This window comes from Ranitomeya variabilis, chromosome 2, assembly GCF_051348905.1.
Source record: "Ranitomeya variabilis isolate aRanVar5 chromosome 2, aRanVar5.hap1, whole genome shotgun sequence".
Taxonomy (NCBI): Eukaryota; Metazoa; Chordata; class Amphibia; order Anura; family Dendrobatidae; genus Ranitomeya; species Ranitomeya variabilis.
Genome location: NC_135233.1, coordinates 1,069,217,487 through 1,069,234,430, shown reverse-complemented (window position 1 = coordinate 1,069,234,430; position 16,944 = coordinate 1,069,217,487). Strand labels below are relative to the sequence as shown.

Genomic DNA, 16,944 nt, shown 5'->3' with positions numbered 1-16,944 from the left:
TTCTGACTCGGACCGGAGGGTATGTATGCGTTATACATTCTCCCGGCAACAACCTGTCTAGTGAGCGAGGCCGCGCCCTGACTAGTGACGCTGCGTCCAGTGAGCATGGCCGACTAGAGAGCGCGGGGCCTCGCTCTATACAAGTGCATGGAGTGAGGCCACGGCCACCGGACTGGCTCTGGTCGGGAGCATGTATACCGCATACATACCCTCCTGTCCCAGCTCAGAAACAGGCGAATCCCCAGAGCGTGAGCTGGGGGGATGCATAAGTCTACAGTTGCACCGATTGACCGCAGACTTATCAATGTGCACTGTCAGGCCTTTTTGAGTTCCTAAGCCCAACAGTGTGCTCTTTTTTTTTTGCAGAATGTACCAAACTGTTGATGTGGCCACTCCTAACATTTCTGCTATCTCTCTGATTAATTTCCTTTTTTTCCAGCCTAATGATGTTCTGTTCCTCTTCCGTTCAGAACTCTTTTGACCGCATGTTGTGGGTTCACAGCAACAGGTTCTACATGCAAATACCACACCTGGAATCAGCTCCAGACCTTTTACCTACTTAATTGATGATGACTTAATGGGGGGGAAAGACAATTAAAGAGCTTTTGAGCTAATTGTCCAATTACTTTGGGTCCTTTGAGAAAGTCAGCTACATATTAAAGAGCTGTAATTCCTAAACCCTTGCTCCAATCAGCATGTGAAAAACCCTCAAATTAAAGCAGAGTCTGCACTTTAAACCCAGATTGATTATATAACTATATCTTGCTAAAATGCCAAAACTAGTGTCAAAATCCAATTATCTCTGGACTTAATTGCAACTGCGGAGCGATCGCCCGTCATTCGTACCTCACTTTACTGGACCTTGTACCTGAATAACAACCTCATATGTTTGTCAGGTGCGGCATACACCAGGTATTCAGGGAGAAGTGTATTACAAGTGAAAGTGAAGTGAAAGAATTAGGGAGTTTTATTAGGCCTTTTTCACACTTCAGTGTGTCCTGTAAGTATGGTGACCGTTTTCACATGTAACGGAGACACCTACGCATGTAGACCCATTCACGTGAATAAGTCTGTGCACATGCCAGTGTGTTTCCACAGGAAGGCAAAGAATCCCGGCACTCACTTATCCAGTAGTAGCTGTTATATTGCAATCAAAGCAAAAATCCATAGACGTTTCAGCCCATACGTGATTGTCGGGATTATTTGCCTTTCCATTTATACTTCCTCCTCCAGCACGAACACCGGGACACGGAGTGCCGACCACTTCTTCCTTTTTCTCATTGTGCTTCCACGGACAGTGACATACAGTGACATGTCCGTTTTCTAACAGCAACACGGGCTGCAAAACGTCCCACACACAGGAATGTCATCAGTGTGACATGTACCGTAGCCTGAGAAACAGCGGTACAGTAAGCGCTGTTCCCCGGGGCCGGGTGCTGAACACGGCTCTCATCGTTCTCTCCTGCTCTGCCGGCGATCAGTGCGAGCAAGGGAAAATTATGAGTTATATTCATGTGATAACAGTGAAAGCAGGAGAGGTTGATGGGGGGTATTCATTAACCGCCGCCTGCGCTAAAAATAAATAAATTTAAAAAAACAGCGTGGGTTCCCCAGTATTTTTGATAACCAGACAAAACTGACAGCTGCGGGTTGCAACCCTCAGCTGTCAGTGTTGGCAATCCTGGTTATCAAGAATAGAGGGACCTCCACACTTTTTAAAAAAATTATGTAATTTAAAAAAAATCAGCGTGGTCCCCCCCCCTCTCTGTTTTTGACAACCAGCCTTGCTAAAGCAGACAGCTGGGGGCTGGTATTCTCAGGCTGGTAAGGGGCCATGAATAAGGCCCACCCCAGCCTAAAAATCGGAGCCCGCAGCTGCCCAGAAAAGGCACGTCTATTAGATGCTCCAATTCTGGCGCTTTGCCCGGCTCTTCCCACTTGCCCTGTAGCGCTGGCAAGTGGGGTTCATATTTGTGGGGTTGATGTCACCTCTGTAATGTCAGGTGACATCAAGCCCACGGCTTAGTAATGGAGGAGCGTCTATAGGACACCGATCCATTACTACTTCTATAGTTATATGGTCAATAAAGACACAACAAGTATAAAGTCTTTTATTTAAAATCAAAACACAGTTTTACTTTTCTTATTTAAAAATAACAAACACAGTTATGCTCCCCTAACGCCTATTCCACTGAATCCCTCGTTCTGTAATAAAACAAAAATAAAAAACAACCGTATCCCTAACCTGTCCGTGGTTCTGTTCCACGCTGCAATCAATTTCTGGGAGATAATTTGTTTTCAACCTGGACGGTGCCAAGATGTGATCGTCCAGGCTGAGAACCACTGGTGAATGAGCTGCTGATCAAACATCTGTGGTGAACCCACTGAGCTGAACTACGGTGAACTCAGTGACTTTTTCTCACTGTGCTGAGGTCTCCGCAGTTCAGCCCGGCCAGGAACACAGCCTCAGGGACCTGCAGTAACCTTGATGACTTCACCGCTAGTCACTTACGTTGCGTTTGCAGCAGCTCATTCACCAGTGGTTCTCAGCATGCACGGTCATGGATTACGGCGTGGGACAGAACAACGGACAAGTGTGGGATCTTGTTGTTTTTTTTTTTATTACAGGAGACGAGGACTTCAATGAAATTAGGCTAGTATAACTGTGTTTATTTTTAAACAAAAATTTATAAATGTGTTTTGTTTTGATTTCAAATAAAATGCTTTATACTTGCTGTGTGTTTTATTTACCAAACAACTATAGGATTAGTAATGGAGAGGTGTCTTATAGAGACTTCTAGATTTGTGGGCTTGCTGTCACCAGACAATACAATGGTGACATCAACCTCACAAATATGAACCCCACTTGCCACCGCTACAGGGCAAGTGGGAAAAGCTGGGCAAATAGATGTGTCTTTTTTGGACGGCTGCCGGCTTCTATTTTTAGGCTGGAGGTGGTGGCAATGTCCATGGCCCCTTACTAGCCTGAGAATACTAGCCCCCAGCTGTCTGCTTTAGCAAGGCTGGTTTTCAAAAATGAAGGGGATCCCACGCTGTTTTTTTTTATTATTGATTTAAGTAATTTTAAGAAACATTGTGGAGACCTCTCTATTCTTGATAACCAGCCTTGCTAACACTGACCGCTGAGGGTTGCAGCCCCCAGTGGTGAGTTTTGCCTGGCTGGTTATCATAAATACAGGGGGACCCACGCCATGTTAATTTAGTTATAGCACAGGAGCGGCTGATGAATACTCCTATCAGCCACCACCTGCTGTCACTGTTATTATCAGCCACAGGTGTAAGCTGATGGGAGTAGTAGTCCCATCAGTCGCCCCCTGCTGTCACTGTTTTCAGTTGAATATAACTCTCATCATTCTCCCTTGCTTGCGCTGATTGCTGGCAGAGCCGGGGAGCGGTTTTCAGCATCCTGCCCTGGGAAACAGCCCTAACTATACCGCTGCTTCCCTGGTGCCTGTGTGTGGTACTAATGCGGCACACGGTTGCCTCAAAAATTACACACATGGACACTGATATCTCCAGTACCGTTTTTCTGGTACCGGAAATATCAGGATGTGTGAAACCGGCCTTACAAGCAGTTTCCTGCTATTAGTCAGATCACTGCAGCTGGAGAATATACAGTGCCTTGCAAAAGTATTCGGCTTCCTGGAACTTTTCAACCTTTTCCCACATATCATGCTTCAAGCATAAAGATACCAAATGTACATTTTTGGTGAAGAATCAACTAGTGGAACACAATTGTGAAGTTGAACGAAATTTATCGGTTATTTTAAATTTTTGTGGAAATTCAAAAACTGAAAAGTGGGGCGTGCAATATTATTCGGCCCCTTTAACTTAATACTTTGTTGCGCCACCTTTTGCTGTTGAGATTACAGCTGCAAGTCGCTTGGGGTATGTCTCTATCAGTTTTGTACATCGAGAGACTGAAATTCTTGCCCATTCTTCCTTGGCAAACAGCTCGAGCTCAGTGAGGTTTGATGGAGATCGTTTGTGGACAGCAGTTTTCAGCTCTTTCCACAGATTCTCGATTGGATTGAGGTCTGGACTATGACTTGGCCATTCTAACACCTGGATACGTTTATTTCTGAACCATTCCTTTGTAGATTTTGCTTTATGTTTGGGATCATTGTCTTGTTGGAAGACAAATCTCCGTCCCAGTCTCAGGACTTTTGTAGACTCCAACAGGTTTTCTTCAAGAACGGTCCTGTATTTGGCTCCATCCATCTTCCCATCAATTTTAACCATCTTCCCTGTCCCTGCTGAAGAAAAGCAGACCCAAACCATGATGCTGCCACCACCATGTTTGACAGTGGGGATGGTGTGTTCAGGGTGATGAGCTGTGTTGCCTTTACGCCAAACATATACCGGTAGTTTGGTATTGTTGCCAAAAAGTTCGATTTTGGTTTCATCTGACCAGAGCACCTTCTTCCACATGTTTGGTGGCTTGATGCAAACTTTAAAGGACACTTTTTATGGATATCTTTGAGAAATGGCTTTCTTCTTGCCACTCTTCCATAAAGGCCAGATTTGTGCAGTGTATGACTGATTGTTGTCCTATGGACAGACTGTCACACCTCAGCTGTAGATCTCTGCAGTTCATCCAGAGTGATCATGGGCCTCTTGGCTGCATCTCTGATCAGTCTTCTCCTTGTTTGAGATGAAAGTTTAGAGGGACGGCCGGGTCTTGGTAGATTCGCAGTGGTATGATACTCCTTCCATTTCAATACGATCTCTTGCACAGTGCTCCTTGGGATGTTTAAAGTTTTGGAAATCATTTTGTATCCAAATCCGGCTTTAAACTTCTCCACAACAGTATCACGGACCTGCCTGTTGTGTTCCTTGGTCTATATGATGCTCTCCGTGCTTCAAACAGAACCCTGAGACTATCACAGAGCAGGTGCATTTATACGGAGACTTGATTACACACAGGTGGATTATATTTATCATCATTAGGCATTTAGGACAATATTGGATCATTCAGAGATCCACAATGAACTTCTGGAGTGAGTTTGCTGCACTGAAAGTAAAGGGGCCGAATAATATTGCACGCCCCACTTTTCAGTTTTTGAATTTCCAAAAAAATGTAAAATAACCAATAAATTTCGTTCAACTTCATAATTGTGTTCCACTTGTTGTTGATTCTTCACCAAATATTTACATTTGGTATCTTTATGTTTGAAGCATGATATGTGGGAAAAGGTTGAAAAGTTCCAGGGGGCCGAATACTTCCGCGGGCACTGTAAATGGAATTTTTTACGATTTATATCTGCATTAAATATTCTTTATTTGTGACATTTTCTCATCCATTCACATCTTGGCTAAATTCATAATTCCGCCGGCTTCCGTTTACCAGAGAGCAGTGCATTGTGGGAATTGTGGGGCGCATTGTTTGTACATCATATGGGCGATACTGTTCTTCCCTGCTGTATCACCACCGTCACCTTCTACATCCAGCCCTCCATATTCCCCATGTCTCTGTGTAAATGCTCTGCTGACCCAGATTATTGTGGTAAAGCCTCTTCCTCTTTCATAAACCTGAGCAAACCCTATAGTGAGACGTGAGTCCGGAAATAAACAGCAGGACGTAGGTTGACAGCAGGAACGTAGCAGAGCCGTGTAACAGGTACGGTAGTTTATGGTGGTGGTGTGCTCATTGCTTTCTGGTAGTTTGCATCAGATGTGCTGTCGTTGCTTTCTGGTAGTTTGCATCAGATGTCTGCTCATTGCTTTCTGGTAGTTGGCACCTGATGTGTGCTCACTGCTTTCTGGTAGTTTTCACCAGATATGCGCTCATTGCTTTCTGGTAGTTGGCACCTGATATGAGCTCGATGCTTTCTGGTAGTTGGCACCTGATATGAGCTCGATGCTTTCTGTTAGTTGGCACCTGATGTGAGCTCACTGCTTTCTGGTAGTTGGCACCTGATATGAGCTTGTTGCTTTCTGGTAGTTGGCACCTGATATGAGCTCGTTGCTTTCTGGTAGTTGGCACCTGATATGAGCTCACTGCTTTCTGGTAGTTGGCACCTTATGTGCTGTCACTGCTTTCTGGTAGTTGGCACCTGATGTGTGCTCACTGCTTTCTGGTAGTTGGCACCTGATGTGTGCTCACTGCTTATTGGTAGTTGGCACCTGATGTGCGCGCATTGCTTTCTAACTGTGTGGTCACTGTGTGTATCACAGACTTTTTGTACCTGGAGACGAATGGGTAGACTTTATTGCAGAGGTTGTAGGTCAGCACTTTGGAGCTGTTGGTGACAGATGACGAGGCGTGGTGCTCTCAGTGGTTTTCAGGGTGTGGTGTAAAATACATTCTGTGCAAGCTCATCCAAACTTCCCATTGCATTGATGGACCTACATTTAAAAGTTCATTTGATGCTAATATAGCATTCTCCATTCTTCTGAGAGGCCCTGATGCCAGATTTTGGAATATGATAATACAATTTTGTAAGAACAGCAGTGAGATCACAGCAGTAATACTGTATCATCTATGGAAAAAGAGGATCCACCATTCACAATAGGTGATGTCACAGCTCACCACCTCCTCCTCCTCCTCCTGCACAATAACTGATAACACCTCTATATACAGTAGATAACACAGGATCCACCATTCACAATAGGTGATGTCACAGCTCACCTCCTCCTCCTCCTCCTGCACAATAACTGATAACACCTCTATATACAGTAGATAACACAGGATCCACCATTCACAATAGGTGATATCACAGCTCACCTCCTCCTCCTCCTGTACAATGACTGATACGCCTCTATATACAGTAGATAACACTTCGCAGTAAGTGGTGTGGTAGATCTGCTCAATCTGCTGCACACAGAAGTAGACACAGGAACGCTGTCTTTAAGTCCTTCACTGGTTTATTGTAGACATGCGGCATAAACCATTGAGAAGTAAAAAATAAATACAGCTCTTTAGGCAAAACAGGAAAACAAAGCAAAATGGTATAGCAGAGGTCATAGGCCTGCGGCGATCCGCCCTCTGAGGGTTAGCAAAACACACTGTTGATTTTAGCACAGACACATGTCTGGAGTTAGCTTCTCCAGACACACTGAATACTGAATGCCTCAGAAGGCCGACTACTTGAATCCTAGACCACACCCTGGGGTGGAGATAAGGTGGACAACCTCCCACCCGCTCTATGGTTGTCCACAGAAACCCAGCCCTTAAAAATGGCTGCTTAACCCCTCTCAACACTTAGTGTGCTGGAGCAAATCTTCTGGGTTTCAAATCCCTGAAGCCAATAGACTTTGTCACAGTGGTCACAGCTCACCTCCTCCTCCTCCTGTCAGTGTATTGTAGACCACATCCATGTCGCTTTCTGGTCAGAACAGGTAATACTAGTCATAGCATCAGGATTACTGGACTGTGTGAAAATTGCAAGATTTATTTTTTATTTAGTTGGAAAACATTAAATATGTAAATGATGTCTCTATGTTAAATTTAATTTTTAACATTCGGTCATCTTTCTGATTCCCTAATTGCACTGAATAATGTTTTGGTTCTTTCATCTGGTAAACTGGAATTTCTTGTTATAACTTTTCTTTTGTAACCAAGTACAGAATGTGACTCCTGATCATCTGGTTTTGCCGGTCTTCAGGTCTTCACTGATCTTTGGACCTGTCATAACTGGATGCTAATAATAGCAGATTATTACTCCTGTTACTCATGTATGGTGCTTATCCGTGCTTTATGATCCGGCTGTAAAAGAGGTTTTAACACTTTCTTTTCCCGTTAAATCTTATTCTGCACAGTAGTGGTCTGTAACCAGTGTCTTTCCAGCTTGTAGCTGTCAAGGAACCCTGAGAGTTGTTGAATTAGTAGGGAGTTATAGATAGCTATGAAATAAATGTAACCTGGACATCTACAAATGGTGTATAATGTGTGGGAGCTGAATAATCTGCATGTTGTGTAGCTAAAAATGGGTACAGTTGTGGCCAAAAGTATTGACACCCCAGCAATTCTGTCAGATAATACTCAGTTTCTTCCTGAAAATGATTGCAAACACAAATTCTTTGGTATTATTATCTTTATTTAATTTTTCTTAAATGAAAAAACACAAAAAGAATTGCCCTAAAGCCAAATTGGATATAATTCCACACCAAACATAAAAAAGGGGGTGGACAAAAGTATTGGCACTGTTCGAAAAATCATGTGATGCTTCTCTAATTTGTGTACTTAACAGCACCTGTAACTTACCTGTGGCACCTAACAGGTGTTGGCAATAACTAAATCACACTTGCAGCCAGTTGACATGGATTAAAGTTGACTCAACCTCTGTCCTGTGTCCTTGTGTGTACCACATTGAGCATGGAGAAAAGAAAGAAGACCAAAGAACTGTCTGAGGACTTGAGAAACTAAATTGTGAGGAAGCATGAGCAATCTCAAGGCTACAAGTCCATCTCCAAAGACCTGAATGTTCCTATGTCTACCGTGCGCAGTGTCATCAAGAAGTGTAATGCCCATGGCACTGTGGCTAACCTCCCTAGATGTGGACGGAAAAGAAAAATTGACAAGAGATTTCAACCCAAGATTGTGCGGATGTTGGATAAAGAACCTCGACTAACATCCAAACAAGTTCAAGCTGCCCTGCAGTCCGAGGGTACAACAGTGTCAACCCGTACTATCCGTCGGCGTCTGAATGAAAAGGGACTGTATAATAGGAAACCCAGGAAGACCCCACTTCTTACCCCGAGACATAAAAAAGCCAGGCTGGAGTTTGCCAAAACTTACCTGAAAAAGCCTAAAATGTTTTGGAAGAATGTTCTCTGGTCAGATGAGACAAAAGTAGAGCTTTTTGGGCAAAGGCATCAACATAGAGTTTACAGGAGAAAAAAAGAGGCATTCATAGAAAAGAACACGGTCCCTACAGTCAAACATGGCGGAGGTTCCCTGATGTTTTGGGGTTGCTTTGCTGCCTCTGGCACTGGACTGCTTGACCGTGTGCATGGCATTATGAAGTCTGAAGACTACCAACAAATTTTGCAGCATAATGTAGGGCCCAGTGTGAGAAAGCTGGGTCTCCCTCAGAGGTCATGGGTCTTCCAGCAGGACAATGACCCAAAACACACTTCAAAAAGCACTAGAAAATAGTTTGAGAGAAAGCACTGGAGACTTCTAAGGTGGCCAGCAATGAGTCCAGACCTGAATCCCATAGAACACCTGTGGAGAGATCTAAAAATGGCAGTTTGGAGAAGGCACCCTTCAAATATCAGGGACCTGGAGCAGTTTGCCAAAGAAGAATGGTCTAAAATTCCAGCAGAGCATTGTAAGAAACTCACTGATGGTTACCGGAAGCGGTTGGTCGCAGTTATTTTGGCTAAAGGTTGTGCAACCAAGTATTAGGCTGAGGGTGCCAATACTTTTGTCTGGCCCATTTTTGGAGTTTTGTGTGAAATGATCAATGTTTTGCTTTTTGCTTCATTCTCTTTTGTGTTTTTTCATTTAAGACAAATTAAATGAAGATAATAATAATGAAGAATTTGTGTTTGCAATCATTTTCAGGAAGAAACTGAGTATTATCTGACAGAATTGCAGGGGTGTCAATACTTTTGGACACAACTGTATGTAACGTTTGTGATCTGCTCATCTAGAATCTGTATGTAATGGGTGAGCTGGGCATCTAGAATCTGTATGTAATGGGTGAGCTGGGCATCTAGGATCTGTATGTAATGGGTGAGCTGGGCATCTAGGATCTGTATGTAATGGGTGAGCTGGGCATCTAGGATCTGTATGTAATGGGTGAGCTGGGCATCTAGGATCTGTATGTAATGGGTGACATGGGCATCTAGGATCTGTATGTAATGGGTGAGCTGGGCATCTAGGATCTGTATGTAATGGGTGAGCTGAGCATCTAGGATCTGTATGTAATGGGTGAGCTGAGCATCTAGGATCTGTATGTAATGGGTGAGCTGGGCATCTAGGATCTGTATGTAATGGGTGAGCTGGGCATCTAGGATCTGTATGTAATGGGTGAGCTGGGCATCTAGGATCTGTATGTAATGGGTGACATGGGCATCTAGGATCTGTATGTAATGGGTGACATGGGCCTTATGTAATGGGTGAGCTGGGCATCTAGGATCTCTATGTACCGTACGGGTGTGAGTAGGAATCTAGCATGAACAAATGACGTAATGAATGAACGTGAGCTGTATTTCTAGAGTATATGAGGTCTGAGCTGTGTATATACAATGGGTATAGATTAGGATAAGTTGGTCATCTTGAGTAGACTCCACATTTTGCTCCTGTATCTTTATGATGTGTGAATTTCTGTTTTCTCTCCAGATACTGTTCTCCAGAAGGATATTCAGGATGCTTTTCTTGGTGCTGGTGCCGACCCTGCTGCATGGCATCGCCATGTGCTCTGGAGAACCCTCTGGTAACACTTCTTTCCCCCGGCTGATCCTTGTGTCTTTTGATGGCTTCAGAGCAGACTATTTATTGAACTTCTCGCTGCCTAACCTGCAGGAGTTCATCGATGACGGCGTCCTGGTGAGAGAAGTGAAGAACGTCTTCATCACAAAGACCTTCCCTAACCATTATTCCATAGTGACCGGTCTATATGCCGAGAGCCACGGGATTGTGGCCAACTCCATGTATGACAAGGACACTAACCAGACCTTCAGTGTGGACAACTTTAGCTCCAAAACCGACCCGATTTGGTGGAACGAAGCTACTCCTATCTGGGTGACAAACCAGCGTGCAGGACAGAGGAGCGGCTCGGCCATGTGGCCAGGGTCTGACGTGCAAATCCAGAACGTCACCATAAACAACTTCTTACCCTACGATTCCAATGTAAGTTTTGCGGAACGGGTGGCAAACATCACCGACTGGTTCACCAGGCCTAACGACCCCATCAACTTCGCAACTTTGTATTTTGAAGAACCCGACAAGAGCGGACACCATTATGGACCTGAAGACAAAGTAAATATGATCAATGTGCTGAAGACAGTGGACGGCTACATAGGGCACTTGGTGGCCAAGCTGAAAGAAGCCAAGCTATGGGATACGGTGAATGTGGTAATCACCAGTGACCACGGAATGGCCCAATGCTCCAAGGACAGGGTCATTGTGCTGGATGATTGTATCGGCCGAGGGAACTACACCTTGGTGGATCACACTCCTGTTGCAGCCATATTGCCCCGTAAAGGTGATACAAATGAGGTTTACAACCTGCTGAAAAACTGCAGCCATCACATGAAGGTCTACCTGAAAGAAGACATCCCGGATCAGTACCACTACAAGAAGAACAGCCGCATCCAGCCCATAATCCTGGTGGCCGACGAGGGCTGGACCATTGTGCAGAACGCGTCCACTCATGTAGCATGTAAGTCGTTACCTGAGTCTCTCCACTTGTGGCTCAGACTTTGGATACTCCTCCAATCTCTGGAGGATCGGGCAATTTTTTATTTTTTATTTTCTTTTTCCTCCATACAAAAGTCAGAACTTTTTTTTTTACTTGAGGATTTGTTGTTTTGTTGTTTTGTTTTTTGGGGGGGACGAATTGTAGTTTTAAATGACGTCATTCATTGTAACAATCAATGTGCTTCAAAGTGGGGGGGAAAAATCCAAGTGCCGTGGAATCGTTAGTGGAGAAATAGAAATTCAGAAGTTTCTGAGACCCATAACATTTTTATTTTCTCATCGGTACTGCTGTGCGCTTTTTGCCTGGTGATTTGACGCTTTTACCTGTACTGGTTTATGGTACATATGACGTTTTGATCTGTTTTCGTTGTTTTTTTGGGGTGGCGGTTAGTGTGACCGATTAACTGCAGTTCTGTTTTGTGTTCTTTTTATGACGTTTACAGATCGGGTTAATTAATTTTATAATTTGGTAGACCGGACTTTTATGGACTCGGCGATACTAAACGTATTTTTTTAATTTAATTTATTATTAGGGGGGGCAAAAGAGTCGTGATTTAAACATTTCATTTTTTTTTATTTATTTTTTTTTAAACATATTTATTTAATATATCCGGCATCTACCACATGTGGAGAGAGCTCAGCTCATTTACATGTACGGTAGGTTGTTTTTTAGGATAAGGAGTTAATATTGGTCAGCTTGCCCTCCCTTCTTCCCATCATATGCATGCACACTCTGTTCCTATGAGCGTGCTTGACACCTTTTATGACTGTTTATCTCAAACTTGGCAACTGGATTTCCTCTCTGCTCTTTATACTTTCAGATTTGGGTGCAGCCTCTTGGCATTGGCCGAGTGCTCGGGACTCGGGAGGGAGGTATGGCTAGGAGAAAATCCTGCTGTGACTACTGGGGGTAGAGGAATCTAAAGGAGGAGGATCCTGCTGTGACTATTGGGGGTAGAGGAATCTAAAGGAGGAGGATCCTGCTGTGACTACTGGGGGTAGAGGAATCTAAAGGAGGAGTATCCTGCTGTGGCTATGTTTGGGGGGTAGAGGAATCTAAAGGAGGAGGATCCTGCTATGACTACTGGGGGTAGAGGAATCTAAAGGAGGAGAATCTTGCAGTGACTACGGTTTGGGGTGGAGAGGAATCTAAAGGAGGAGATTCCTTCTGTGACTACTGGGGTTAGAGGAATCTATAGGAGGCGGATCCTGCTGTGACTACTGGGGTTAGAGAAATCTCATGGAGGAGGATCCTGCTGTGATCATTGGGTTAGATAACGTTAAAGGAGGAGGATCCTGCTGTGATTACTGGGTGTAGATAACCTTAAAGGAGGAGGATCCTGCTGTGATTACTGGGGGTAGAGGAATCTAAAGGAGGCGGATACTGCTGTGATTACTGGGGGTAGATAACGTTAAAGGAGGAGGATCCTTCTGTGAAGGAATCTAAAGGAGGAGGATCCTGCTGTGATTACGGGGGGTAGAGGAATCAAAAGGAGGAGGATCCTTCTGTGACTACTGGGGGTAGAGGAATCTGAAGGAGAGGGATCCTGCTGTGATCATTGTGTAGATACTATGCGGCACTAGTGTGACCATCGGTTTTGGCGGTGTGATCCGGGTAATATGGTGGCCTTTGCTTCTCTTCACATGTGAGGCTCCCAACTACCCCCCCGCCCTATATGGTGCATTTTGATCTGATTGGGACCCTCCTTTTTCTGGCAGGAGCTTTTTACTGCGCTGCTGAGAGGAGCGAGGGATCTGACAACCGATTTGAGCACATTTTTGCCCCCAGACCAGCTAGAAACTCTACCCCGACGCGCTCTCCATGTGGGTGGTCAGGTTGTGCCATCACGTGGCACCAAAATCAATGACGGCCCCAATTTATTTTTACAGGCGTGCCAAGCCATGGGTTGAATCTTGGTCAGCGGAGTCTTTGGCCTAAGAAACGTGATGATGGTGATGATGATTTTGTTTTTGCCTTTTCAGCTGGAAATCACGGCTATAACAACAGCCTGCGGAGCATGCACCCCTTCCTGGCCGGCCACGGACCCGCCTTCCACAAGGGCGTCAAGGTGAACACCATCGACAGCGTGGACATCTATCCCATGATGTGCCACATCCTCGGGCTGAAGGCCGAGCCCAACAACGGCACCCTGACCCACACCAGCTGCCTGCTGACCGACAAGTGGTGCATCCAGGTCCCGGAGGCCATCGGCATCGTCCTGGGCGGCATCCTGGTCCTGGCCTCCATAAGCTGCTTGATAATCATGCTCCTGAAGAAGAAGATGCCCTCCGCCCGCCAGTTCTCACGGCTGCAGTTCCAGGACGATGATGACCCTTTAATTGACTGAGGTCTGGGGTGAGGGGGTCCCGCTGATCTAACCCTTCCTCCACGCAGAAACCATTAGGAGCCTGTTTATATTTTCTAAAACCACTGATCTTTGCGTCTCGATTTTTGAATATTGCGGCCAAAAAAAATCCACAATTTTAGAAAATCACAGCAAAAAAAAACAAAAAATTGAACCATGAGAACATCCCCCTTCTGGGACATGTCATTATAAACCGTAGTGGGGAGGAATGACACATTTTTTTGACACTTTCTGGGTTGGATTCACATGTTTAAGAAGGGTCTTCCCATTGTTGCCAAAAAATACCTGGTCGGTGCCATTCCTTCCTCCGGGACCCCTAATAATCCTGGAAAGGAAAGGAGCGCAGGGCTAAGTTAGTGCTGCATTAATCCCTCCAGAGCAGCGCTCCCGACCACTGCCGTATCTAATGGTCGGCTGTAGCCTCCTGCATGCCGCAACCCTGAGGCACCATTATGTCCCTTTCATGCTCAGGACCTCTGAGACTTCATAAAGCTACGGTATATTCCGGCGATACGACATCTTTATATGATGTGGCACTTTCCTAAATGTTAAATGATTCATGCTGCGTTACAACCTGTATTATACTCCAGAGCTGCATTCACAGTTTTTCTGGGAACGATCGAGTTTGCAGATACTCCATTACTCTTATAATGCTGTGTGTGCCCGTCCTGTATATGATGACTGTTTATTTGTGCACTGAATGCTGGAGGATTTCAGCTCTGAAGCACGGAGAATAGTGAATGCATCTCGAGACTATCACACAGGCTGTAACTCTCGCCACGTACGACCACGGCCTGGTCTAGAGTCTCCTGAGAACATAAGGTCAGCTAGGTCCTCACGGATCGGAGTGTGACTGAGGAGCGGGGGCGACTGGTGGCAGCAATAGCGCCCTCTAGCTCCGAAGTACTGGACTGACTGCAGCAGCACTTTAGGGCCGGCACTGAACGGGAGGCGCGCGTCTGCATGAAGGCAAGCACTATTACAAAAACTATGGAGGGAGAATCTCTGCCAGCAGAGCGGCCCCATAGGGGTAGTTACTGAATACTGCAGGGAGTCCGTTAAGGATAGCGATATATATATATTAATCTTTTTTCTTAGTCCTGTTCTCTCCTGTGTGTGATTTATGCAGATTTATAGATTTATACCGCCTCTAGACTGTATATTGATTATTTTTTTTATATAAAGTGCCTTTTTCGAAGTCGCCGAGTCGCACTTCTTCCTCCCGAGGAAGCACCAGGTGGAGGAACACTGTCACCAGCGTCGTCTCACTGCCAGTTCACACAGCACGGCGTCAGCCCGGACATCTCCAACCTGTGGCAAAAGGAAAACTTCCAAGAAAGCGTGGCGGACAATGCTGAGAGTTGTAGTGATGGAGCTGTCCGTTACGGCAGCACACTTTCTATGCCTCAGGAAGTTAAAGGGAATGTTACAGGGGCTTTATAATGCTGCCGAAGGGTCCTGAGACCCCTTACTGATGGGTCAGCACACCACTCTGAAGTAGGCAGCGGACCAGACCCGTAGTCTTGTATTGAGCGTGCACGTAGTCATGTCATTGAGCGTGCACGCCGCTGGTGCAGGAGCTGCGGTGAGGGTCCGCATGGATCGGCAGCACTTTAAAGCCCCTATAATATATAAAACCCTTATATGTCGCATTATGCAGTAAGTACAATGGCCGGAGATTGTAGGAGCAGTTTTTGTGCAGAATAGTTTTGCACTATTTGATTACACTACAACTCCCAGCAGCTGCAGTACCACCCATAGCCTGCGCACAGCTGTGGCGCTGCGGTACCACCCATAGCCTGCACACAGCTGCGGCGCTGCAGTACCACACATAGCCTGCGCACAGCTGTGGCGCTGCGTTACCACACACGGCCTGCGCACAGCTGTGGCGCTGCGGTACCACACATAGCTTGCGCACAGCTGTGGCGCTGCGGTACCACACATAGCTTGCGCACAGCTGTGGCGCTGCGGTACCACACTTAGCCTGCGCACAGTTGTGGCGCTGCGGTACCACACTTAGCCTGCGCACAGCTGTGGCGCTGCGGTACCACCCATAGCATGCGCACAGCTGTGGCGCTGCGGTACCACACATGGCCTGCGCACAGCTGTGGCGCTGCGGTACCACACATAGCCTGCGCACAGCTGTGGCGTCACTCCTGACCCCACTTCTCCTTTCTCACTAGTGTTCTATAATCAGTAAGAATATGGCATAAATGAAGCGCCCGTTCCAGTACCTGCAGGTCACATATCCATGTAACCTAAATAAAGTTGTGCTGCAATACCAAGCATAACCTGTGTGCCAGAGTGGCGCTATTTCCCCCCCCCCCCCCCCCCAAAAAAAAAAAAAAAAAAAACACACTTTTTTTTCCCCCACATACACTTCTTTCATGTTTTCTCAAAGCAACAAGTCTATGAGAATGTGCTGCTTTCATGGCATGCTGGTACTTGTAGTATAAGACCGCCATGCGCAGACCACTGACTGGGCACGTAGCACTTTGTGTACGTTATATGATGATTAATGGGGACAGCCTCAATATGGGCCACTCCCGGCCACTGCTTTACCCGGCCTCAGGTGTCACGTAATTACTGTATGTCGCCAGGTTATATAATGTTCACATAAGCATGAATTATGGGTAATCTGTCACTGACGAGCCCACGGACTGTAAGGCATGCTCTGCGGTTATATCGGGAAGTATGTGTCATCTATTCTAGGATTGCAGTAATATTTATCACAAGGAGAGGAGAGTAAGCCAAGCTGAAAAGGATTGGGCATGTTGAGATCAATCAGCCTGATCGTTCTCTTGGAATCAATAAGGGTGGTGGTGAAGAGAGTCTGGTCCCCACCATAACATTTTCTCCACTTTGGTTTACGATTTCTACAATTGAGTCCCTAGATTAGCACAATGTGTATGACGCTCCATGTCGTTTTATGGGGGGAAAATGATAAAAGGAAATAAACCACGTCAATCATAGGAGAAACTTTTTGTATGTTTGGTGCAAGACGACCCCGACGCGCGCTGTGACCAAAATCAACCAGTACCGATGAGCGTCTGAGATTGCATTTGTGGTGCCTTTAGGGTTTTTTTTTTTTACTAGGACTTTGAAGCAGATTTTGTTCCAAAAACCACATAAAAATAACACGTCAAATACTCTTTAGAATCAATAGGAATCTTATTCGGGGGGGAA

General features: G+C 45.5%; 1 protein-coding gene across 4 annotated transcripts in view; it reads left to right on the top strand.

Annotated features, from left to right (window-relative positions):
• The window catches only part of ENPP4 (ectonucleotide pyrophosphatase/phosphodiesterase 4), a 28,071-nt gene extending 11,994 nt beyond the window's left edge, over positions 1 to 16,077 (top strand). For 2 of the 4 annotated variants that reach the window (XM_077291564.1, XM_077291567.1), the window contains exons 2-3: positions 10,313 to 11,354; positions 13,376 to 13,891. In XM_077291564.1, the coding sequence (XP_077147679.1) occupies positions 10,340 to 11,354; positions 13,376 to 13,740 (1,380 nt within the window). In that variant the 5' untranslated portion in view covers positions 10,313 to 10,339 and the 3' untranslated portion in view covers positions 13,741 to 13,891. Of the gene's footprint in view, positions 1 to 5,615; positions 5,642 to 10,312; positions 11,355 to 13,375 lie in introns of those variants that run through there. The other 2 variants (XM_077291566.1, XM_077291565.1) reach the window with 2 other exon arrangements.
• Positions 16,078 to 16,944: the final 867 nt, after the last annotated feature.